The sequence below is a fragment of the Myotis daubentonii genome, chromosome 16 (genome assembly GCF_963259705.1).
Source record: "Myotis daubentonii chromosome 16, mMyoDau2.1, whole genome shotgun sequence".
NCBI lineage: Eukaryota > Metazoa > Chordata > Mammalia > Chiroptera > Vespertilionidae > Myotis > Myotis daubentonii.
The window spans coordinates 12556487-12581903 of NC_081855.1; the positions used below are offsets into that span (position 1 = coordinate 12556487).

General features: G+C 48.6%; 1 protein-coding gene across 1 annotated transcript in view; it reads right to left on the minus strand.

Annotated features, from left to right (window-relative positions):
• Positions 1 to 1057: 1057 nt before the first annotated feature.
• Positions 1058 to 25417, minus strand: part of LOC132219263 (phosphofurin acidic cluster sorting protein 2-like) — a 29700-nt gene continuing 5340 nt past the window's right edge. The window contains 5 exon segments of the mRNA XM_059671642.1: positions 1058 to 2558; positions 3151 to 4100; positions 22510 to 22608; positions 24909 to 25037; positions 25134 to 25154. Of these exon segments, the coding sequence (XP_059527625.1) occupies positions 1058 to 2558; positions 3151 to 4100; positions 22510 to 22608; positions 24909 to 25037; positions 25134 to 25154 (2700 nt within the window).

Below are 25417 nucleotides of genomic sequence, written 5' to 3' on the forward strand. Positions count from 1 at the left end.
GCCCTGGGGTTTCTGCTCTGGCTTCAGCCAGGACAGGGACCCATAACAGAACCTCCAGTCTCTTTATGACATGAGAAAAGAGCTTAGACCTGGGTCCCGAAAGCATCACATATGAGTAAGAGAAAGGACCAATTAGCACAACCACAGCCCTGCTGCAGAACTATCCCCTATCTGGGCACCCAGAGACAGCTTTAGGGGAGCACTCTACAGTGTCCATACAAAAACCTTATGAGGTTGCTACTTGATTCATCTCATGTTCTTAGAAACAAACACTCAGAGGGATGCAGTGATCTGAGAGTTCACAGCCAGCAAGGGGCCAAATGACCACTGTGCTGTGGAGGGGCAGGTTGCTCACCTTGTAAATAGTTGGTACAGCTGTTGGGTGGCAGCAAATGTTCTGTGGTAACCTGAAGAGGTAGGGACGAAGGTGGGTCGCTGCTCAGCAGGGAGGGCACCGGTGTTTCCACCCCGTGTGCCTGTGTGATCTGCACCGTACAGCTCCTTTTTGTTATGTCGCCATGTGAGACCGGAGTTCATTGGGAACCATAAGTGGATGGTGCTGGGGCCACTTGGTTGGTTGGCAGCTGGGGTCCAAGGCTGGGCTGGCTGGCCTCCATGTTGTGCTCCGGATGCCCCAATGGGAGGCCAGCCCTTTGCCTCTGGCCGCCCAGCTCTGAGTCTGGGCACAAGCTGGTGCCCTCGCCCATGGTTAAGCTGAGCCCTGGTTTCCAGGAAGGGCAGGTCTCCAAGGCCACAACCCTTCTCACTGACAGTGCTGGGGATCTTGAGGCCAAATCACACCTTCCATGATTCTCCATCTCAACTATCATCTCCTGACCTCCCACCTGCCGGAGCTTTCTGGTTATTAAACAGAGCATTTGGGGGTCTGAGTGAGGCCAACTCCCTTAGGTTCCAGGCTGTGAGCGCATTCAAACTCAAAACAGTTTCTCTGTGTTTCCAGGGTCTGTGTCTATAGTAAACTGAACTGTTCACAGAAAGCAGCTGGGTCCTCCTGGGCTTGGCCCAGGCAGAATGAAGGGCAGGGGGAGGGGCAGGGCTAGAAGGTGGAATTGTTGTGTTCGAAGATGCAGACTGGGAAGTGCTTGACGTGGGAGGACCACTGGGCTGCCAGCTGGAAGAACGTCACGTCGTTCCACTCCACGCAGTCAATGAGGACCTGCTGCCTGTGCTCCTGGTTCTTGGCTGAGCAGACCAAGCGGCCGATGCCCTGGATGCACTGCCTGTTGGGCTCCAAGTCTGTGCCTTTGTCCTTCTGCGACAAAAACATCACCTTCTTTTCCTTCTCCTTGGTGATCACAGTCATGGCCATTGTGGGCGTGGCTGCAGCCTCGCCGCTGCTGGGCAGCCTGCTGACCTGGAGAGACCGGAAGGTGCACCGGAGTGTGTTTTTGGTGGCAGGCAGGTCTTCTATCTCCCCGCCCCTCTTCCTGTTTTGGGGCTGGGCTGCCGTCCAGTAATCCACCTGCAGCTCCATCAGCTCAGCACCCACACTCTGGCCGGGGGAGGACAAGCCGCCACTCACTGACGACAAGGAAATTAGCTTGTGTGTGGCCTCCCTGGCGTTGGACAGAAGCACATTGGAGCATGAGGGGACGGCTTCAGCTGAGTCTCCTGACGTGGCTGGAATTGGCTCCACTCTTCCAACTTTTACTGCCCCCACAAAGGGAATGAACTTCTGCGAGGACAGCTCGTCCGGGCTCTTCGGCTTAGAGATGAGCATGGCCTCTGCGATGGGCAGCTGGAGGACACAGCTGGCCCCTGTGAGGTACTCTCTGATTTTCAACACAATGTTCTGCACAGCATCCTGGGCCTCCAGGTGGTAGAACAGTTCCCACCAGGCCAAGTCCCGTAAGAGTTTGTGGTAGCGGCAATCCACGGAGCCCAGGTACCTGGCCAAGGGGTGGGAACCCAGTGGGATGACCAGGAAGCACATGTAGTCCAGCCAGTCCGGGGCCTTGTGGGACAGCTGCTCCACAAAGACCCGCAGCACGGTGCTGAAGTAGTGCTGATCCCCCGCCACCGCGATCTTCACTGGCATGGTGGCCTCGGTATTGCAGTTGCGGTATCTTTGTATCCAGGAGATGATGGAGCTGAAGGCCTCCTGGACATCCACCATGGAGCCGGTGCACACGACGGGCCGCGTGTGCTGCTGCAGGACGTCCGACAGGGACTGCCCCTGCCTGTCGGAGGTGTTGATGAGGATGATGTTCTTGGGCAGATAATCGTTGGAGATGAGGCTGTGGTTCAGTTGGTCGAACACAGTCTTGCTGTAGACCTGCAGTTGGCTCTGTGGGACTGGGCAGCGCTCCTTGATCAGGCTGTTGGCCGACTCATTCAGGGACCTGCTCCAGCCCCGGCGGGCGGGCTGCTTCCCCTTGGAGCTGGTAGAAAGGATGACCAGAGACTCGGTCTTGGTGGTGCGCCTCTTAGTGATCATGTCCTGGGCAGAGGTCCCTGCCTCCGGGCTGTCCCCAGGCTGTGCCGGCTGCTCCCCAAGTTTGGGCATGCTGTGAGCCACCCAGTCAGAGCCACTGTCCCTTGAAAGGCTTTCACAGTATAATATGGGCCGGTGGGTCTTGAGGACTCTGTCGTCCTCCTCCATATCTGGGCTGGACAGGCTTTCAGAATATGACATGAGCTCAGGCATGGGGGGGGGGGGTTGGGAGATGGTCATCATCCTCCATGTCTGAGCCACTGTCCATGGGGCACACCACGCTCTGAAACAGAAAGGCCAGGTCCTTGTCCACATCGGGGACTTCCTCCTCAGACTCCTGCTCCGAGTCCAGGACCTCCAGCGTCATTTGGTACCTGTGCAGCCACTCTGCAACTCTCTGCAGGTACTTCTGTTGCTTGATGGTGGACCTCCTCCTTCCTATCGGTTTCTCCAGGTCCAAGTCATCCTCGTCCAGGTCATGCCTGTAGGCGGCATTGTAGCTGACCTCCAGCTCAGAGCAGACGATCTCAGACTGTCCCTCAGAGAAGTTATGCGTGGCCTCCGCCTCGGTGCTGGCCGGCATGGTGTTGTCCAGGTGGTTGACGGTCTGGCTCGATTGGGAGAAGATCCAGCTCTTGACCACCTTGGTGGGTGGGGTGCTGTAGGCCATCGAGTCAGAGGCACTGCCACTGAACAGCTTGCTGCCTGGGCCCTGGGTCTTCCCGGGCATGTTGGCCGGCTGAGGAGGCTCCTTCTGGCTCCGGGCATTGTGTAAGCTCCTCGTCTCCGTCTGCCAGCTGAAGTGTGCCAGGCCTTCAAAGTACTGTCTGGTCTTGGGCTTGGTGTTGCTGAGGATGCTGCTATCGTCCTCCATGTCTGGGCCACTGTCGCTGGGATGCTGAAGGGTGTCATAGAGAAGGTCCAGGTCCTCCTCCACCTCAGGGACATGCTCCTTAGGGTCCTGATCTGACTCCAGGACCTCTTCTGACATGTGGGACCTGGGAAGCAGTGCCATGACTTTCTGCTTCTAGTTTTGTTGCCTGCATCGCTGCTGCTTCTTGGGCTGCCCCAGGTCCTGCTTGTGTGTGAGATTGTAGCTGGCGTCCAGCTCAGTGAAGCTTTCAGATGTCCCCTCCATGTGGCTATCCATGGACTTGGCCTTGGGGCTGGCCTGCATGCTGCCATCCTTGTCGTCGATGGGCTGACTGGAGAGGGAGGAGATCCAGATGTCAGCCACCGTGACGGAAGACCCCTGGATCCTGCTGCTGAGGCTCAGCACCTGGCCACCCTCAGGTGGTCCCTGCATCACCTCCGCAATGTGGACGGCCCCTGTGGCCAGTGTCCTGTAGCCCAGGATGGTCCGGTTGTGATTGCACTTCCTCTGCTGCAGCATGATCTGCAGCTTGTTGCCTTTTCTCTTGAGGAAGTGGGGGTACTCCAGGGAGAAGGTCAGCGCCAGGTCAGTCTCCACTGGTCCGCTGCTGGGCAGCACAATCTCATGGGATCTCAAGATGCCCTTGGCGCCCTGTATCTGCACTGCTATCACCAAGGAGACAAGCTCCTTCTCCAGCCCCTTCAAGACCACCAGCTTCTTTAACGTGAAGCTGCACAATCTGGGCACACAGCCAGGTCTGGAGCAGTCCACCTCCCAGGTAGAGAAGAAAGTCACGGCCACTGGTGTGTTGAGCACAGTGGGCAGGCAGGCCAGGCCCGCAGGTGGCGAGGAAGCTGCAGCTGCTTCCAGCGTACAGGTACTTGCTGGTTTGTCCCCCTGTGGTGGGACAGAGGAGGGACATGATTGGTGGCAAGAGGTGGGGCACAGGTGATCGAAGGAGAGAGTAAATGACAAATAGTCACACGCTCATCTGTGACTCGCACAGGTAAGGCCTGCATCGTGGCCTTTCAAACTCAGAGACCGAAATTAACCACAAAGTTAGCCTGAAATTAAAACTTGTTACCTAAACACAGTTTATGGTGTGTAGTCATATGCGAGGCCAGTGTCTTCCCTGACAAAGGTCAATCTTTACCTTAACTGGGCCTGTCTGTTGTCTTTGGGCATCTGTGATAACATACCTTTGGATTGTTAAAGGAATTTTCCTTTTTCTCGTCACCTACGAGCACAGGCACAGCTAAGCTGCTCATTGCTATTGAGTTCATTGCTCACTATCCTGTGTGCTCCTGTATGAGAGCAGTATACGTCTCTCATTTTACTTTTTATCTAATCCCAGAGATTTCCCTGCTTTGCTTTCTCCTGCCTCCCTAAGCAATGGATTTCATGTGACCCACATACATCTCCACTTTTGATTGTATGTGTAAAAGCAGGTGCAATACTGCCATTCTTGGAGCACTACCTCAATACAGTGAGATTTTGTTTTCCGACCACTGTTGACAGTTGGGCTCCAATAAACTCACAAAAATTCTGCACAGGTTGAATGCTGCTTACATTGCTATTTACTTGGCTTACTGTGGCAGGATTCCAAAGGTCACACAGGACCGCCCTGCAGACCCAGACCCGGTGCTGGGATCCAGCAAAGGGCCCGTTGGGCCTCCAGTTCCCTGCCTGTCAGGTGCATTTGGCTAAGTTGTCTCTTGAATCCAGAACCTTCCTTTGCTTGTGATAGTGGGTTCGACTTTAGTTCAGCTGTATTTTTAAATCCACAAGGTGGAACTAAGGTTAAGTGTTGACAGAATCAAGGCTAAGGAGAGACCAGAGGAAACATGGGTGGCTGGTTTTTGACTCTGGGTTTTCATTTGGATTTGCTTTCTGAGAGTCTGAGCAAAAAACCTTCAGTGTGTAAGTGAGAGCTGAACTTACTCAGCTCCGAAGGCACACATCCTCCTTCTGACCTGAATCTTGCCTGTTCTTAAGCAACTACGAATCTTTGTGGAGGTGTCAGAGGTCATTCCTCACGCCAAGCAGGAGCCCCATAGGGAAATTCCAACTCAACTGTAATTCACCTGACTGGCTCCTCCGGGGGAGAGCCCATAAGGTCAGGTCCACCAGCATTCCCAGCCCTTCCTGAGGTTTTTATTTTTATTTATTTATTTATCCTCACTCGAGTATATTTTCCCCATGGGTTTAGAGAGAGAGGAAGGGAGGGGGAGATACAGAGAGAGAGAATGAGAGAGACATAGATTGGTTGCCTCCCCCAGGCGCTCCAGTAAGGGCCAGGGATCAAGCTGCAACTGAGGTACATGCCCTTCACCTTGAATCAAACCCAGGACCTCTCAGGGCCTGCATTCTACTCATGGAGCCAAGCTGGCTAGAGGCCTTCAGGTCGCCTTAGATAACTGGGAGAGAAGCCGAGGCACATAAGAGGGGTGTGAGCATAATGGAGCTCAACCCAGAGCAGCACACTTCGACCCACTCCATAACATCCCTGGAAAACTTGCTCAGATTCTGCAAATATAAAATAACAACAATAACAATAAAAACAAACACACCTGTAATTAACATGGGAAGTTGTGCCCCCAGGGCTAGGACCTCCCAGACTCCAGCCCTCATTAGCCCCTGATAGGAAGCCTTTTCTTGCAAGTGCTTTACAGAAATGGGCAGATTTAAGTTGAAAATATCAACTGAAAAATGGCCAAAATAAATAAATTTTTTGCAGGAAAAAAAAGAAAACTAGAAGTATGCTGGCCCCAAAATGAAAATGACTGAATAGGAAGCATATCTTCACATGGAAATTAGAAGCTTCTAAGGAGAAGCACGGAAATTCTTTTAAAAAATAAATTAATGAGAAATTTTAGAGACTATCTCTGACCTCTCCTGAAGCGAATAAATGCTAACAACCCATTCTCCCCCTTCTATAGCACGTCCACTACATCTTTTGCTCTCTGAGCTTCCTTGTCCACACGTGTTCTTTCCCTTCCCTTTTCCTTCCCCTTCTGTCTCCTCCACTACCCCTCCCTACTGACTTAAGGGAAATGAGAATAGGAATTCTACCAGCTCCCTTTGGAGAAAAGCTGCTCTCAGCCAGAGCGGAACCAGCAATCTTTCTCCTTTTTCTCTATGGCCCTGATTGGCTCACAGAGAAATGTCACTGATAGAATGTGTAATCCTGGCTATTCTAACCTATTGCAATTAATATACTCCTGGTTTCTGGGAGCAAAAGCAAGAGAATTACTAAATAAGCTTGTAAGAAAACTTCTATAGAGAAGTCTGCCCACTTTAGGGATTATAGGAAACTGAAATAGGATTTAGAAAAAGTAAACAAACATAAGAAGCATACGGTTGCTCCAAGGGTGTTTCCCCTTCTCACTGTTAGTTTGGGAGAACTTGAAATTATCGTAAAAAAGGGAAGCTACTAAGACTCCTGTAGATACTGGCGCTATCTTATTGTTCTTAACCACACCCACTAATTGCTTTCTCCATCTGACTAAACCTTCTGTACAAAAATGTCTGCTTTTTAATCAAAACCTGTTTCCTCTCAACTAGGGGTTGTTATGGATATATATATATATATATATATATATATATATATATATATATATATATATATATCGTTTGCTAATCAAATCTTTCCCAATTCACCTGATAGGTGAGGGTTTTTTTTTCTTTTATATGAAATCAGTGATGCCTACATATCTTTTCCCAGAATAGTTATACATTTAGAATAAATGAACCAGGTACTGAACCAAAATGGAAAGTAATGATTTTAAAGGAACCTTCCATGAGGAAACTACCTTGAGACTGACCAAAGGTTTGGTAATCATCTTTTCTTTATTAGTATCTTCCACGAGAGCCTGAGAGATGGCTTAACAGGGTACCCACCCTACTCAGAATGTCTCCGGACATCTCAGAGACATGCACACATGTCTCTAACACTGGGCTTGCTCATATGTCTCTCTATAGATGCGGAACCAGCCCACAGTGACTTGAGAGTCCTCTTATGGAGTACATATTCACCAAGTGGGAGAAACTTGACCCTGAGAAACTCAAGAAAGAAGCCAATCTTTTGTTACACCACCTACCTGGTCCCAGTATAGAGTGGGTAATAGAGAGGATTGGCACCATTAGTTTTAAGACTATCATGCAGCTAGAACCTGTATTTCATTCCCAAGGGAGATGGACAGAGGTTTCATATACCTGAAAGCCTTTATACCTCTCAGAGGTGTGTGCTTTCTGGGAGCTAGAAAAATGTTCCCAAATTGAAAGAAACATTCCAAAAATGGACAAATGAATTTGTCAGTCCCTTGCCAACATTTGGGTGGCAACCCAGTCCCTGGGGTATTGAAAATGACTATCCTTGTTTTATGAATGAAGTTTTCAAGGGGCCAGAGGTTTGGCTGCAGAAGCAATTCAAAGCCCACAAAATTCTTTTACCTTCCCCAAAGCACCCCCCTAATTCATTTCAGAAACTTATAGATAACTAGAGGCCCAGTGTAGGACATTCATGCACTGGGGGTGGGGGTGGGGTCCCTTAGACAGGCCTGCGCCCTTTAGCAGTCTGGGAGGCCTCAGGGGCTGTCCAACTCACGGCTTAGGCCCGCTCCTCACCTCCCCCCAACCCCCGACCCCCAGTGCACTGACCAAAAGGGGGCAGCTCCGGTGTTGAGTGTCTACCCCCTCGTGGTCAGTGTGCATCATAGTGACTGTTCTGCCGTTAGGTCGATTTGCATATTACCCTTTTATTATATAGGATTTGCTTCATGCAACCAAAGTCCCAGAACCTTTGAAGTGATAATACCTGAGTTCATTTTTTAAAATAAAACTACAATTCTCTGGAAGGTATGTCTTATCCCAAAAGAAAAAAAAAAAAAAAATCCCTCCCCAACTACACAAATCACTTTAGCTTATTTCAACTATTTCTTTCTAACTAGGTAAATTTTAATGAAAGTTATTGAATAACTAGATATTTTGAAATAACATGAAATACTGAAACATTTATTGCAAGGCAAGTTAACCTGCTTTGGGGTTTTTTAATACAGAAGGTTTATAAAATGGATTTGCAGCTGTTGATATAATGACTTGTGTTTGGTTGAAGATGTGTTTATTGGAAGTGAGATTGTGAATAAAATACGTTCATTAACGTCAATCTAAGGCATGCTGGTTGTTCCCTTTTGTGCTTATCATTGGGGAAATTAAGGCTCCTAAGAGTTAAAAGTTCCAGGTAAGTTGGAGAAATTACATAGTTGTGATAATGAAAGGCTTGAGGTAGGGAGAGTCATATTTGAAGGAAAAGGACAAAGGTAAGTTTCTGTAAGGAGAGTTATTTCTGAATGGGTAAGAAGGTTTGTGAGAGTTGAGAAAAGGTTTGTAAAAGGGGGTACAGGCTATAAAATTTTGTGAAAGTTTTAACTTTATAAAAAGAATTCTTGCATTTTCTCTGTAAAAATTAGTAATTCAAATTATGTGTATGGTGTGTATGTGATGTGTTCATCTATGTGTATATATGGTGAATTTTCAGCCTCCAGATGGCATTACTAGTATAAAGTCTTTTATTGGCCTAAAAAGATTAAATACTTATGTAAATTAAGGAGAATTCTGTAGTCTGGACAAAATATTTAATATTAAAACTGTTTCTAAGTGTGATTAATGTCTTTTAGAGTTATTACCATAAGTCTGTGTTTGCTTTATTTCGATTTACAAACAGTCCAGGCTGTAAGCTTTTGTGTATGTATATTTGCAACCTTCACAAAGTTTCCAGTTTAAGAGACTTTTAAACCAGCGGTTCTCAACCTGTGGGTCCCAACCCCTTTGGCGGTTGAATGACCCTTCCACAGGGGTCACCTAAGACCATCCTGCATATCAGATATTTACATTACGATTCATAACAGTAGCAATATTACAGTTATAAAGTAGCAAGGAAAATAATTTTATGGTTGGGTCACAACATGAGGAACTGTATTTAAAGGGCCAGAAGGTTGAGAACCACTGTAATTTAGACAAAAGAATGACTTTGAGTTAATTCCAATGGGCCCTGGAAGACTTCAAGGATTTGTTCTGTATCCTTATTGAAGGAATGTTTTTAAACTAAATTAGGCCTATTTTATATGCTTGAAATTACATGGGAAGCTTTGCTAAATAAAAAAAAATAAAAATGACTAATCTATTTGTGGACATATGCTTTTATTAAAATGGATGTTCTAAAGATTTCAACCTGCTGTATGAGGGACCCACCAAGATTCAAAGAAAAGTTCAAATAGGAAGCTCTCAGGTGTAACAGTTCACTTGTCAGCGACACCAGTCCAGCCAAGAGGGATGGTTCCCTGTGACGGCGTCTGGCAGTGAGACTCCAGATATTTGTGGCGCAAACATTGGAAGTTTATGAATTATTTCTAATGCTCAATACAAGAAGCCATGGACAATGTTTTAAAATCTTACATAGTATTTGTTCTTCTATATTGAAATTATGTATTGAATCTAAATATACATGTACTTACATATATTTTATATTATGCTCTCTCATTTTACAGTAATTATTCTTTTCCAAAAATTATACTCTTAAAATGTTAAAGCTTACTAAACAAGCAAAGTTTTTTTTATCAATTGCATTATAATCAAATCTATAACCATGCCACTTTGTTTTGTCATTCATAGAAAGTTATTGTTTTACTCTACTGCATTTTCAAATATGTTACATCTTTAGAAAAATCCATGAAAATAACTCTGACTTACTCTAAATTAAGGTTTCTAAGCAGGTCACATCTTTGAACTGAATGAAGAAGTATAGAACTCCAAGGAATAACTGAATTTATGAAAATACTGGCAAATAATCAGGATAAACAAAAAAATGGGTATGGGACTAAATGAAGTGAAGATGATTATTGTTGTTATGACTCTGTCTAAAATACTGCTGACTTTTAAAATTTTTGTTTTCAAAATATAAGGAAAACTAGAAGCAGACATCCCACATTACTATCCATGACTCACTAAGGTTATCGGGACTGATAAATTAGTGACATTCATTTCACAGTACTCCCAAGAGACAAAGATGTCAAAGACCAAAACGTACAACCAAGAGATTTTTGTTTATTGAAACACATTCATTAAAGACACTCTCCAACGTGTTAAAAAGGACCGTACCTTATCAGAGACCTAACCACAGATGGACATCTGTCTCTGACACTGGCCTCCATCCACCATGGACATTGAAGACTTTTCAAGGACCAGAAACCACTGGCCATGGGGGCTTACAGCTTTCACAAGACGTCAGCAAGGCCTGGATGCTGACAAATTACTGCTGCTCAAACCTTGTTCCTACATCACTTCATTGTTATGATTAAATGTACATCAGATGATTTTATATTGTTATTACCCTCCTTATGGTTTTCTAATGGAAACAATAACTATCTCCCCAGACCCCCCCTTATTAAATATAAAAGTTGAATTTGGATACCTGCTACTTTTTCCTACCTACTAGACAATTATATTCTGATGATCAATTATGATAACGAAAGAGGAGAGAGTCTTAATTCATCTAGCCAAACATAGCATAAGTACAAGGGACAGTGGATGAAGAAGGAAAACATATAATTATCTTAATAAACAATTATGATAATACCTGGAAAGTGATTTTTGGATGGTTGGGATGGTTATTCCCCTCAGTCTAGCACTAGACATGTTTTATTCCTAAACGGTGGTACTGCTTTAATGCTGTTGCTTTTGTTCCTGGTATGTAAATGTTATACTAGATGCAAAATACCAAAACTAAGACAAGCAGCAAGAGGACTCTGCACATGGTAGCTCAAAATTTAAAATTGATATAGAATATTTTTTAACAAGAACATATAGGATCTCATGGTCTCCCATTCACCTGCCTTTCTATTTTGAATAATAATAAAAATTCCACCTTGAATGCCATTTAAGGTTATAGTCTTGCATCATCCCCAATGGTCCATTGCTCAGCAAGACAAAACACTAACATGGATCATCAATGCATAATTTGTATTAATTTATGAACAAAAGGAATATGTATGGACGAAAAAAGGGGCCCCATGCTAACCTGACTAGCTCAGGGAAGTCCTGCGTGGAGGCCTTGCAAACTCAGAGACTTTAAGTAACTACAAAGGATGGTCTGAAATTAAAACACTAACTGAAAGGAAATCATGGTGAGTAGTCATGTCCTAGTCTGGCATCTTCCCTGACAAATGTCAATCTTACCTTAACTGAGCCTGTGTACGGCCCTTTTGCCTCTATGATAACATAGCTTTGGATTATCAAAGGAATTTTTCTTATTTTGGACACCTCATGCACAGGCACCCTTCTGTGCTCTGGGGGAGATCAGAGATCCCTTTGTTGTTATTGAGTTCATTGTTGACTTGAAACTATCCTACATCCACCATTACAAAAGAAGTATGTGCCTATCATTTTACCATTTAGCCAATCACAGAAGTTCCCCACTTTGCTTTCTCCATGGATTTCATGTAACCCACATAAGTCTGCACTTTGCTTGTAACTTATAAAATAAGATGAAAATTTGTCATTCTCTGAGCATTCTCTCAACCCATTGATATTTTCCTTCCCGCAATTATTGACACTTTGGTTCAACACAACACACAATACTTTTTCACAGCTTTGAAAGTTTTCCACATTGACAAGAGAAAAGGTTCTTGGCAGGAAGAGTAGAATTGCAGGTGAGGAATAGGAAACACATTAATATCTTAGGTCATTTTCTTAGCAGAGGACAGACAGCACATGCTTGTATTAACAGTGTCACCCGTGCGATTTCTGACAGAACATCCCAATGTAAGATGAGGCACAGAGGCTTTTCCTGGGGTGGAGGGTCTGGACATTAGGACATGTGGTATGTTCAGGGTGGCACCGTTGTCATGGCAACAGAAGGTTATAAAATCCAGGTCCCACAGCAGTGAAGAGATGGATCGCCAGCCCTGATAACAGGTCCCCCTCTTGGTATGTTGTGCAGCCCAGGGAAAACCTAGCTCCTGACCTGGATGAGATGGGGACACAGATTCCTTTGAAAACTGGACATTAGGAGGGATCTCAGGGGAGTAGCAGGGAGCCTTCTGGAACTCAGGTCCCGTTGACTCCCTGGGGTTCTGGAGTTTGGGTCAACTGGGCCCCTACACTCACCCTGAGGTCATGCTGCATACTTGTGGATGTATCAGGTATCTGTGCCTCTTGCAGGGGCATGGAGTTGAGGACCCCATCTGTCGGCTCCGGTCCAGTCTCCTGTGCGGAGCTCTGTAAAGACGGTTCCCAGTCACCAGGGGGAAAGCCTCAGAGCCCTGTTTTTGTAGGTTCTCTGAGCCTGTGACCCTCCAATCCAGACACACACATAGTGTGATCTGCTGAGACCTCCACTGGAGGAAAAGGCGGGACAGCCTGAGGGCTAGGATTCCCAATGGCACAGATAAGGGACCCCTCTGGAAGCCCATCTCCACCTGCCTGCCCTGCCCTGGGGTGTGACCACAGCAGGACCTCTACGTTATCCACTGCCCTGAAAACTGTTCCTCCCCCTCGCTTCTCCCTTCAGATTCCTCTTCCCATCACATGAAGGGAAGGGATGTGCGCTGCACAGGGATGGCCCACAGAGGAGACTGGCCTGGCCTGAATGGGTCTGACCCAGGCCACCTTCTCTTACCTGAGGGGATCTTCTTGAAAACGGCCAGAGATGTCGGGCACGAGAGTTGAACCGTCTACAGAGTCTGGAACAACTCTCCCTGCAGGGTCTCCGGGAACCAGAGCCCCGATAACTGGGAACACAACAAGAGAACATGTTGAACTGTCAACTGTCTCTTGCCAAGTGAGTGGCGGTTGGGCAGTTGCTAGAAAGTGGGTGCCTGGTTATGGGGGTTCCAAGTTCTACTAGGAAGTGACCTCACTTCCTGGGATTGCCTCCTTTACTCCCCTCACCTAATAACATCTACAGACAGTGCTCTGGGATGCTGACTGCTCACCCACCTTCTCCATGGAACACCCACAGTGTACACAGTGACACCAACACACCCTCTCCACAAGGTCTAGCTGCAGCCAGGGCACTAGATTTGAGGAGACAGGCCTGGGCTCAGACTCAACCTCTCATTCTTACCTCTTCCTGATCCTGGATAAGTCAGTGTGCCTGTTAGAGCCTGTCTCCTCTCTGCCTGCACAATGGATTATTGCAGCATGTGCTTCTCAGTGATATTCAGGCTCATGAGGGAGAGTAGCGATAAAGTAGGAGGAGGACTGTCACAGGCAAAAGTGCATCCAACCTCCTTTTCTTCCTATTGTCACCTCCTCCGTGTCTGCTTTACTTCTAATTCCACCCAGAGTCATTTGATCTAGTGTGTGTGTGTGTGTGTGTGTGTGTGCATGTGTGTGTGTGCTTGCACGAAAAACTGGTAGTGCTAGGTTGTATTGTCTTAACAAAGCCTGGATCCAGTGGTTTGCAGCAGCAAAGGTTAATTTCATAGCCATGTGACTTCAATGATCTGACGGATCTAAAAGGGGTTCCTATTTTTTTGGATTGTTCATCTTTTTTCTTCTTGTAAGAATGAGAGTAAGAACTTCCAAGCTCATATGTAAGAGTGTAAATCAGAAGTTGACATTTTATTTGACAATGGCCTTTGGGGGACATGACTTCCATTTCCCGCTTTCGAACAGCTGCCAGTTTCCACATCCAGGTGGTCTGGGTAATGGTGGTCAAGGCCCCAGAGTAGAGGTATCAGCACAGCTCAGTGGCCTTGTCACAGTAATGATGGTTGTTTGTGGACATGTGATTTCAGTGAGTTTACTAAATTCTTTTTATTAGTCACAAGAAAAAACAATTCTGTTTTCCTATGTCTCATGGCCTTATGAAAACATGCTTAAAGTCAATAGTCATGTGAGAGATGCAAATAAAAACAACAACGAGAGCCCTAGCTGGTTTTGTCAGTGGATAGGGTGTTGGCCTGCGGACTGAAAGGTCCTGAGTTTGATTCCGGTAAAGGGCACATGCCCAGTTTGGGGCAATGATCCCGAATAGGGGGCATGCAGGAGGCAGCCAATCAATGATTCTATCATCATTGATGTTTTTCTCTGTCTCTGAAATCAATAAAAATATATTTTTAAAAAACACAATGAGATACCATCTCACACCTGTCAGAATGGCTATCATCAACAAATGAAGAAAGGACAAATGCTGGTGGGTATCTGGAAAAAAAGGAACACTTGTGCACTGCTGGTGGGAACGTAGACTGGTGCAGCCACTGTGGAAAACAGTATGGAGCTTCTTCGAAAAATTAAAAATGGAACTCCCATTTGACCCAGTAATTCCACTTCTAGGAAGATATCCCAAGAAATCAGAAACACCAATCAGAAAGGATATATGCACCCCTATGTTCATAGCAGCACAATAGCTAAGATTTGGAAACAGCCTAAGTGCTCATCAGCCTAAGTGCCCATCAGCAGATGAGTGGAAAAAACTGTGGTACCCAGCAGGAGCTATGAAGAGAACTGCAGATTCCCCTTCCTTTTTTGGAGTTTGGAGGTGCCCTGATGAGGCCCAGCTGTGAAGCAATGCAAGCTGCTGTGGGGCCTTGGGCCTTCTCTTGGAAGTTCTGGGTCTGTGGCCCAGCTGCAGTTTGTTAGGTAATTTTCAGGTTGCAAAGGGCCAGGGCTTTCATATGCAAAAGCCTCTGCTGCAGCCTGGGTGGGGCGGGGTCTCAGGGAATCAAAGGGGGGAGCAAGGGACTATGGCGGATTCTCAGCCCTGCCCTAAGTGGCTGCGCGTCTCAGTGTCCTGATAATTTAATTGCTGCAAGCACCTCTGAGGGAAAGCCACCCTCTCGTTCTGAGTTCTGCCTGCTGCCAGACAGTCCAGTTTCTCCCTGTATGAGTCCTGGGTCCCCAGAGACTTCCCGGAACCGGAGTTCAGAGCAGTCGGGAGCTTGTGACTCCCTCCCGATTCAAAAAGAAGCCGCATCGTCAGGTACCAGCCCCTTTCCGCGCACTCTCGAGCCTCCGTACCTTTGCACTTTACTTCCACAGCTCCTGACCCTCAATGCACTTTTCTCTTTCCTTCTAGCTGTAGAATTTCCACTCCGCCAGCCTTCCTGTAAGTTCTGGATGATGTCCGTTCTGTCCTTTTATTGTGTTTTGAAGTTGTTGTAGGAGGCAGCAATTTCGGTGGTTCCCTATGCCGCCATCTCAATTTCTCCCATATTTATTTTTAGATAAAATTCAGAACAGTGTTTGTTTCCCCAAAATCCTGTTATGATTTTTACTTCAAACTACATTTCCAGCGTGTGATTGAAATCGAACGAGATGGCGCCCCTCCTCCCGCCATGCGAAGAGGCACCCTGCAGGCTACCACAGGCGTTGGTTGGGCCGGACCCATGGCGCAGGCGGCCAGGACCCGCACCTGAATCTGCCCCAGGCCCCCCCCTGCCCCCATGCCTGTGCCCACTCTGGGGCTGCCCAAGCCAGCGCAGTGGCTCGGCCAGCACCAGGTCCCCCTGGCCCCCCTGCTTGTGTCTGCTCTGGCTTGGGCGGCCCCCCTGTGTCTGTCTCTGTCTCCGCTCTGGGCCTCACCTGTGCATGCAACCTCCTTCTGTCTGGTTGTGACCTGTTATGGCGTCCCAGCCTAATTTGCATATTGCCTCTTTTTATTTATTGATAGATAGATAGATAAGTAAATTTTAGATGAATTCGGGAGAATATGTGCCTTTGCAATAGTTTATCTTTCTATCCAGAAATGAGTAAGTCCATGATTTATGATTAAATGGAGAAATAGAGCGTTGAAAGGCCCTGGGCAATTCCTGTTAACATCTTACTGCTTTAGATTATTTTGATGTTACACTTTGTATTTCCACCTGATGATTGTTGACATACATATGTATTTATAATAGTAACCAGAGGCCTCGTGCACAAAAATATGTGTACTCGGGGGGGGTGGGGGGTCCCCGGCCTGTGCCCTCTCCCAGTCTGGGACCCCTTGGGAGATAACGACCTGCTGGCTTAGGCCCGCTCCCGGGTGGCAGAAGGCAGGCCCAATCCCTAGGTGCATCCCCTGGCCGGGCTCAGAGCAGGGCCGATTGGGGAGTTGGGGCACCGCCCCCTGTCATGCACAGAGCAGGGCGGATTGGGAGGTTACGATGCCACCCTCAGTCAGGCTCAGGGTAGGGCCGAATTGGGGGGTTGGGGCACTGCCCCCTGTCACACTCAAGGCAGGGTCGATGGGGAGGTTGTGGTGCCACCCCCTGTCAGGGACAGAGCAGGGCCCATCAGGGGGTTGGGGTGCTGCCCCCTGTCACACACAGGGCAGGGCCCATCAGGGCGTTGGGGACCTCCCCCCTGTCACTCACAGAGTAGGGCCGATAGGGGAGTTGGTGCACCACCCCCTGTCACACACAGAGCACGGTGGATCAGGGGGTTGGGGCACCGCCCTCTATCACCCACAGAACAGGGCCGATCAGGGGGTTGAGGCGCCGCCACACTCACACTCAGGGCAGGGCCGATGGGGAGGTTATGGCTCTACCCTGTCACACACAGAGCAGGGCCCGTGGGGTGAGGGGGTTGTGGCCCCGCCCCCTGTTACACACAGAGCTGCAGGGCGATCAGGGGGTTTGGGCGCTGCCCCCTGTCACACTGTTCCTGGTGCCGGAAGGCCTCTCAGCTCCACTGGTCCCAGTGCTGGGAGGCATATTACCCTTTTACTACATAGAATACAGGCCTGGTGCATGGGTGGGGGCTGGATTGATTGCCCTGAAAGGTGTCCTGGATCAGGGTAGGGGTCCCCACTGGGGTACCTGGCCAGTCTGAGTGAGGGGCTAAGGGTATTTTCAGGCTGGCGGGTGACTGAAGCTCCCAACTGCTCCTTTTTTTCTTTTTTTCTTTTTTATTCAGGGCCAGCTTTAGCTCTGAGGCTCCAGCTCTTAGGCCTCCGCTCCTGAAAGCAGGTATCTGGTTTGTTTCGGTTCTATAATCGAAACTCTGTATCAACTCCAGCTCTGAGATCCCAGCCGGCTGAAAGCTGGTTTCTGGGGTTTTGTTAAGCATCTATATTTGTTACAATGTTTGAAACTGCAGGCTCAGAGGCCGGCAAGGCAGGCGGGGAACGTTGGAGTCCTCCGTCACTGAAGCAAGCAAGCCTCATGTTAGTTTCAAGCTGCCTGGCTGCCGGCCGCCATCTTGGCTGGCAGTTAATTTGCATATCTCGCTGATTAGCCAATGGGAAGGGTAGCGTTTGTACGCCAATTACCATGTTTCTCTTTTATTAGATAGGATGGGCTATATATATTGAGTGCCCACCACATGTCAACTCTTATGTTAAGCACTGTATTACTCAATATTATCCTTGCAACTCATTTTTCACATGAAAAGAACAAGACTTAAAGAACTCAGCTAACGTGCCTGAGGTTTTAATGCAAGTGGCAGTGCCATGCTTCTCACTAAAAATGTTTTTGTTAGTCATACCCACGGATAAGTTTCCCTTCCCCAGACCAGGACCAAGGATCTAACCTCCAACTGAGGTATGTACCCTTGACTGGAATCAAACCCAAGACCCTTCAGTCCACTGGCTCCCACCTATTCCAGGCTAACAGCTCTCTCTCTTTCTCTCACTCACAGGCTGCTCTAATTTCATTGAAAACATCCAGAATGTTCTTCTGGTCACTAGTATAAAGAATCTTATTAAACTCACTGAAGTCACATGTCCACATACAACCATCATCACTGTGGTCTGGCCAGTTAGATTTGCTGATACTTCCACTCTGGGGCCCTGAACCACACCCCCCAAAACCAGCTGGATCTGGAAATTGGTAGCTGCTAGAAAGGGGGAAATGGAAGTCGTGTCCACCACAAGCCATTGTTGAATAAATATTTGACTTCTGGTTTCCACTGTGACATATAAGAGCTTGGAAGTCCTTACTTCCATCCTTACAAGAAAAAAAAGATGAACAACCCAAAACACAGGAACACTTTTTCAATCCATCTGAAATTAACTATGACTATGAAATTAATCTTTGCTGCTGCAAACCACGGAGATTTAGGGCTTCCTGAGAACAATACAACCTAGCCTATCTTCCTCATAAGATGGAAAACATCTTTTCCACTCAAAGTGAGAGACAAGATCAAAGAGCATGATAAGAGAAGACAGATTTGAACACATCAAAATGTAATGCATCTGTTTGGCAAAACACACATCAAAAGGCAAGCTAGAGAAACCATTTGCAACTTACATGAAAAAAAGCTGACATCCATGACAATTCAGATTTGCTAACAATACAATGGAACAGAGGGCAAAAGGCCTCAAACTGGAGAAATCAGCCAAAAGTATGTGAAAGATACCCAACTGCAGTTTAAATCAAAATGAAAAATTACATGAAAATATTGCTCTTTCTCGCCCTGGACAGGTGCCTCATCAGTTGGCTGGAGAGTCACCCATACACAAAAAGGTTGCAGGTTTGATTCCTGGTCAGGACACATACCTCGGATGTGGGTTCTGAAAATGTTCTGGAGCTGGAGAGTGTGATGCTATGGAACAGCTGCGAAAAATTGTGAATATACTCGATGTTGGAATTTACACTTTGAAGAATCATAGTTAAAATTTATATAAATTTATTTTAATATAATATTACTACATTTTATTTAAAATACATTTTATTTTACTCAGTACTGTAAGAAAAATTCACTAAAATTCTAATTGAATTATAAATTCTTAGAATTTTACCCACAATGCAAGATAAACACAAATTTTTTAATTGTGATTATTGGGGAGGGGAAGTCCTCTCTGCTGAGGCAGCTGACACAGGCTGCCTCCCAGGACATGGGACCACAGGCCTCCCAGGAGCTGATGCAACTGGCTCACAAGCTGCAGGTGGGTCCACATCTGGGAGCTCAGTGACAGCTGTGCCTGGAGCCTGCTCTGGCTCAGGAGAGGGCACCAGAGTTGGCATTTCCTCTGTAGATATTTCTTCATCTTGCTCTGGAGTTGCTTCTGTAGATCCAGGAAGAGAACATGTTACCACCATGACTGCCTTTTGTGTGCCTTCCAAGGAAGGAACCTCCCATCTCCATCACTGAAGTCCCAGCTCAAGCCCCAACCCCAGGAAGTCCTCCAGACTGCAGGCCACTGGGTCACTGACCTGAGCAGCTCTGTGCTCCTGCCTAATCCCAGCCTCTGGGAGCTCTTCTCATTGTGGCCCAGCCCCATCCCCTGCCCCTCACACGCACCACGCACTTCTCCTCCTCCTGTGTCTCCGCCTCAGTGGGCTCAGGTGCTCCAGCTGTGAGTGGAGATGCTGGGCCTGGTTTGGCAGCTCTGGGACTGCAAAGGTGAGCTCTATGGAGGCCAAATCAGGACAGGAAATTCTGGCGGCCAATAAAAATCTTCAGGGTACTGGTCCAGCCAGATGCCCAGGATGCAAGAGATGGCCCTGGGGAGAGAGATAGGTAGAGAGCAGGGTCTGAGGCCTGGCCTTTCCTTCCCACAGCCCTCCCAGAGCACCACTCAGAGAGCCTGGGGTCCTGTGCCTGCTGCTCCTGCCCATCCACAAGCCAGACCTACTCCTTGTCCACCTTCAGTCTGGCAGTCCTGGCAGAGATGCGCCTGGTCACCCAGGAGGGGCTGGCAGAAAGCCATCCTAACTGACAGCTCTGGATCAATGAGGGAACCACCTGTCCCCTTCTTCAGGGGGACCTGACATGATCTCTCAGTGTCCCTATCCCCTCTCACTACCCTCTCCCCCAAATGAAAACTCCATGAGGACAAGGAGGGCTGGTGTCTACTCTGTTCATGTCACTCATTGGCACACAGTAGGTGCTCCAGGAATAGCTGACTAATGACTGAACAAAGATAATCCGTCTGCACCTCTGGCTGCCCAGAGACCTCCTAACACCTCAAACTTTGGCTGCTACACCTACGTGCTGCCTAATTCACTAGCTGCCCTGTGGGGTTCTTCTCCTCCATTGACATTTAACTACCATGAGAAGAGAGCAACAGACAAGCTGCCACTGAGGAGGTTCTACCGGATTAGTGAGCAAGGTCCCTGAATAGGGGTGCACACTGGGCTGGGATTAGAAGCAGAAAGGTATGAATTTTCTGAGGGGCTCACTCTGTCCACTGACCTCCCCACTCGCCCACACCACCCATATCCACATGCACAGCTCTCTGAGTCCTGCCCTTTTTCCTAGGAGAAGCCCTCAGACCTCTGCCCTCTTGCAGAGATCTCACCATGAGTGGGATCCAGGGTTCTGCCAGCACCTTGAATTCAGGCCCCATACTCCCCTCATGGCTCTGATCCAAAGCCAATCACATTTTCTGTTGGAGCAGAGGTCCACCATCCTCTTCACAATACGGGAAGATGCAGCCATCGGTAGAGGCCCGAAGGAGGTCACATCAGCTTTCCTGTGGACACTAGGAGCCTGTGCAGCCTAGTGTGACTGAATCGCTCCAGACTAGAAGGAAGCTCTGAGGTGCAGAAGCTTGGGGTCTGCTCTGCACTGGATTATGGGCAGTGCCTAGAGATATGTCTATATCTTGCAGGGCTTCTCCTATATTTGCTGAGTGAATGAGCCCAAACCTGCCCCATCTCAGATAGCTGAACCCTGGGGTTTCAGATCTGGCTTCATCCAGGACCAGGACCAATAATGGAATCTCCAATCTCTTTATCCAATGAGACGAGTGCTTAGCCCTGGCCCCTGAGGAGAATCACAAATTTGGCAGAGACTTTGTCAACAGCAAGAGAAAATGACCAATTGGCTCAAACACAGCCCCTCCAGCAGACCTCTCCACTGTCCAGGCACCCAGAGGCACCCCACTGAGAACCTACAATAACCCTATTGGGCCTCACATTCGGGGGAACAATCACTTAGAGACATGCAGTGACATGAAGATTCACAGCAAACAGGTGGCCAATTGACCACTGTGCTGTGCAGATGCAGGGACTCACCTGGTACATGGCTTGCCCCACACCTGTCGTAGCAAATGCTCTATAACAGCACGGGAAGGTGGGGACAAATGCGGGGTCCCTGCCTAGGAAGGTGGGCAGCTGGTATTTGCCCAGTCTTTCCAGTCAGTTAGCCCAGGTTGTTGGTACCACACTGGTCCTTGGTTTTTCTCTTCTGTTCTGCCTCGTGAGGATGGAGTGTATTGGACACCACGAGAGGGTAGTGCTGGCGCCACTGGGCTGGTTGGCAGCTGGGCCCAGGGCTGGCTGACCGGCCTCCGTGTTCTGTCAGGTGCCCCCATGGGAGGCCAGCACTGAGTCGGGCACACAAGGAAGTGGACTCCCCGGGAAGCAGAGTCCTGTCTTCCAGGAAAGGCAGGTGTTGATGGTGAGAGCCTTTCTCAGTAGCAGTTTTGGGGTCCTGAGGGCACTCATGGGCCACTGTCAGTGTTCTCTATTGAATCGTACAACAGATCCAAGTCCTCCACCGCAAAGACATTCTCCAAACACTCCTGCTGCAGGTCACGGTCTTCCTCCCACTCTGGGAACCTGCGCAGCCACGCCCCAACTTTATCGTTGGCATCTTGCTGCCTGATGGTCAGTGGCGATCTTCCTAGCCTTTGGCGCTGCATTTTGGGCTCCTCAAAGTCGAAGTCCTCCTCCTCTTGGTCCTGGCCATGCTCGGGATCAGAGTTGCCCTGCTGATCCAAGAATACTTCATATTCCATCTCTGAATAACGAAGCCGGGACTTGGCCTTGGGGCCGGCCCGCTGGGTGCTGTCCTCGGGGTCGATGGGCTGGCTGGACAGGGAGGCGATGTTGACCTCAGCCACCGGGGCCGGGGCCTCCGTGATGGTGCTATGGAGGCTCAGCATCCGGCCACCCTCGAGGGGTCGCTGCATTACTTCAGCCATTTCGATGGTGCCCATGGCAAGCGTCTGGTAACCCGGGATGGTCTGGTTGTTAATACGCTGCTTCTTCTGCAGCAGGATCTCCAGCTTGTTTGTTGCTCTGTTTAGGTTGTGAGGATACTGAAAGGAGAAGGTCAGTGCCAGGTCGGTCTTCACATGACCACTAGGGGGCAGCAGAATCTCGTCCGACCTCAAGATCATTTTGGAGCCCTGTATTTTTACACTGATCACCACAGCGCTGAGCTCCTTCTCCAGCTTCTTGTAGATGAGCAGCTTGGTTAAGCTGAGGCTACACAGCCTGGGCAGGCAGGTGGGGCTGGAGCATTGCACCTCCCAGGTGGAAAACAAGTTCAGGGGCACCTGTGTGTTGAGTGCGGCGGGCATGCTGTCCAGGCCCGCGGGTGCCGAGATGGGGGTCTGATTTCTATCCTGTGTTGGGAGAGGGGGACATGCCATCAGAGGCAGCTCAGAAACTGCCAGGTGGGTTGGGGGCTGCAGCTCAGACCAAACCCCAAGCACTCAGTGATTGGTGCAAGAGGTGGGGCAGGAGTGATTGCAGGGACCTCTTGCTAACCTGGCGGCCTTGCATACTTAGAGACCTAAAGTAACCACAAAGGATGGTCTGAAATTAAAGTGGTTGTTTTTTAACTCAAAGCAGTGGTGTCCTAGGCTGTCATCTTCCCTGAAAAAGGTCAATCTTTATCTTAACTGAGCCTGTCTATTGTCTTTTTGAATCTCTCCTATAAAGAAAGAGCTAATATGCTAATGGTAGTCATGCCCTTGTGCCCTCACGCCATCGTGCTGGGGGACCTGAGGCTGCGCCCCTCGCCCGGCAGGGCTTGACGGGGGACCTGAGACCGTGTCTGCCACCCCGGCACCAGGCCGGGGGACCTGAGGCTGCACCAGGGGACCTGAGGCCATGCCCCCCACCTGGTGGGGTTTGATAGGGGACCTAAGGTTGCACCCCCTGCCCTGTGGGGCTTGACAGGAGTAGGGCCAGCTGGGTCTGGGTCTTACACAATTTGCAGGCTTGCACTTGACTTGGGTGGGTGGGGACTTGACTCTGGGTCCCGCGGCACGCCCCAGACTGTGATAGGAGGGAGATTTTCATATACATTTTACTAATTTTCTTTCATCTCTGACACTTCTATTATAGAGAAAGGGCAAATAGCAATATTAAAATATTGCCTCTAATTAATTCCCTTTTAATATGCATGAATTTCGTGCACCAGGACACTAGTAACAACATATTTTTGGAATGTCAAAGTAATTTTCCTTTTTATTCAGACTCCTCACAGCACAGGCACCGCTCTGCTCTCTGCAGAGACCACACATCTCTCATTGTTACCGAGTTCACTGTTGACTGTTAACTACACTGCACACACCTCAGTAAAAGAAGTGCGTGTCTATCAATTCACCTCCTATCCAGGCCCAGAGATTTCCCTGCTGTGCTTTCTCCTGCTTCCCTCATCTATCAACAGTGCACTTCATGGGACCCACACAACTGCCCACTTTTGATTGTATTGTATAAAATGAGGTGCACAGCTGCCATTCTCCAGAGCATTATTATCTCCTTTGGTTGAGATTTTGCTTCACCGCAATTGTCTACACTGGTGCTCAAATAAACACAAAAATTCTACACAGGTTTCCATGTTTCTACATGGACAAGAGAAAAGGTTCTCGGCAGGCAACGTAGACTTGGAGGTGAGTTATAATGAGACACATTGGTGTCTTAGTCATTTCTTAGCAGAGGATGGACAGCACCTCCCTGTGTTAACAAGGTCACCCTGGGATTTCTGACAGAACATCCCACTCTAAGATGGGAACACAGAGGCTTTTCCTGGGGTGAGAGGGTCTGGATATTAGGACAAGTCGGGTGTTCAGGGCAGCACTGTTGACATGACAACAGGAGGGGATCACGTCCAGGTCCCACAGCAGCGAACAGCTAGGTAGCCAGCCCTGACAACAGGTACCCCTCCCGGTATGTTGTGCAGCCCAGGGAGGCCCCAACCCCTGACCTGGAGGGGCCACAGGGATGTGGCCCTCAGGGTAGCAAATGGCAAAGCAACAGACTTGGTACCTTGAGCGCCATGTCCTTTTGGGAAAAGCATCCCTATTAATCATGATGATGTATAAGAGTGGGAGAAGGTGTGTAAAGATTCTCAAGCCAACATGGGCATATGGAGATGGGCATTAAAAAGGGATAGTCTGGCCAGTCTGGCCCTGGCTCAGTGGATGGAACGTCGGCCTGTGGACTGAAGGGTTCTAGGTTCGATTCTGGCCTGAGAATGTGCCTTGGTTGGGGGCACCTCCCCAGTGGGGAGTGTGCAGGAGGCAGCTGATCGATGTTTCTCTCTCATCGATGTTTCTGGCTCTCTATCCCTCTCCCTTCCTCCCTGTAAAAAAAAAAAATCAGTGACGTATATATTTAAAAAGGGGGGAGGTGGAGTCTATAGAAAAATGCAAAAATACTCTTACTGAGCATGACGTGAAATGGAGCAAAGTCTCTCTTCTGATATTCCTAAAACTTTGTGGGCAGTGACTTTGCATCTCATCTGAAAGGGGCTGGACAGTGAGAGTGGGTTGTGGGGAGGATACGGGCCCCAGATTCCTTTGGAAATTGGACTCTAGGAGGGACCTAGGGGAGTAGCAGGGCAGCTTCTGGAACCCAGTGCTCCCTTTGACTACATGGACCCTGGAATCTGGGTCACCTCAGCACCTGCACTCACCCTGCAGCCGTGCTGCACGCTGGAAGGTGTATGGGGCCACTGTGCCTCCTCCACGGGCATGAAGTTGAGGATTCCATCAGTCAGCTCCTCTCCGTTCTCCTCTTCGGAGCTCAGGACTGGAAATGGGAACTGTAAAGACAGTTCCCAGTCACCAGGAGAAAAGCCTCTGAGCCCTGTTTTGCTGGTTCTGTAACCCATGTGACCCTCAATTCCAGACACACACACCGTGATGCACTCAGACCTCCACTGTGGAGGAAAAGGGGTGACAGTCTGAGGGCTAGGGTTCCCATTGGCACAGATAAGGGACCCCTCTGGAACCCCACCTCCACCTGCCTGCCCTGTCCTGGGGTGTGATCACAGCAGGACCCCTAGGTGATCCACTGCCCCGAAAGCTGTTCCCACCCCAGGCTTCTCCCTACTGGTCCCTCTTCCCCACACATGAAGGGGAGGGGATGTGAGCTGCACAGGGATGGCGCACAGAGGTGGCCTGTCCTGAATGGGTCTGACCC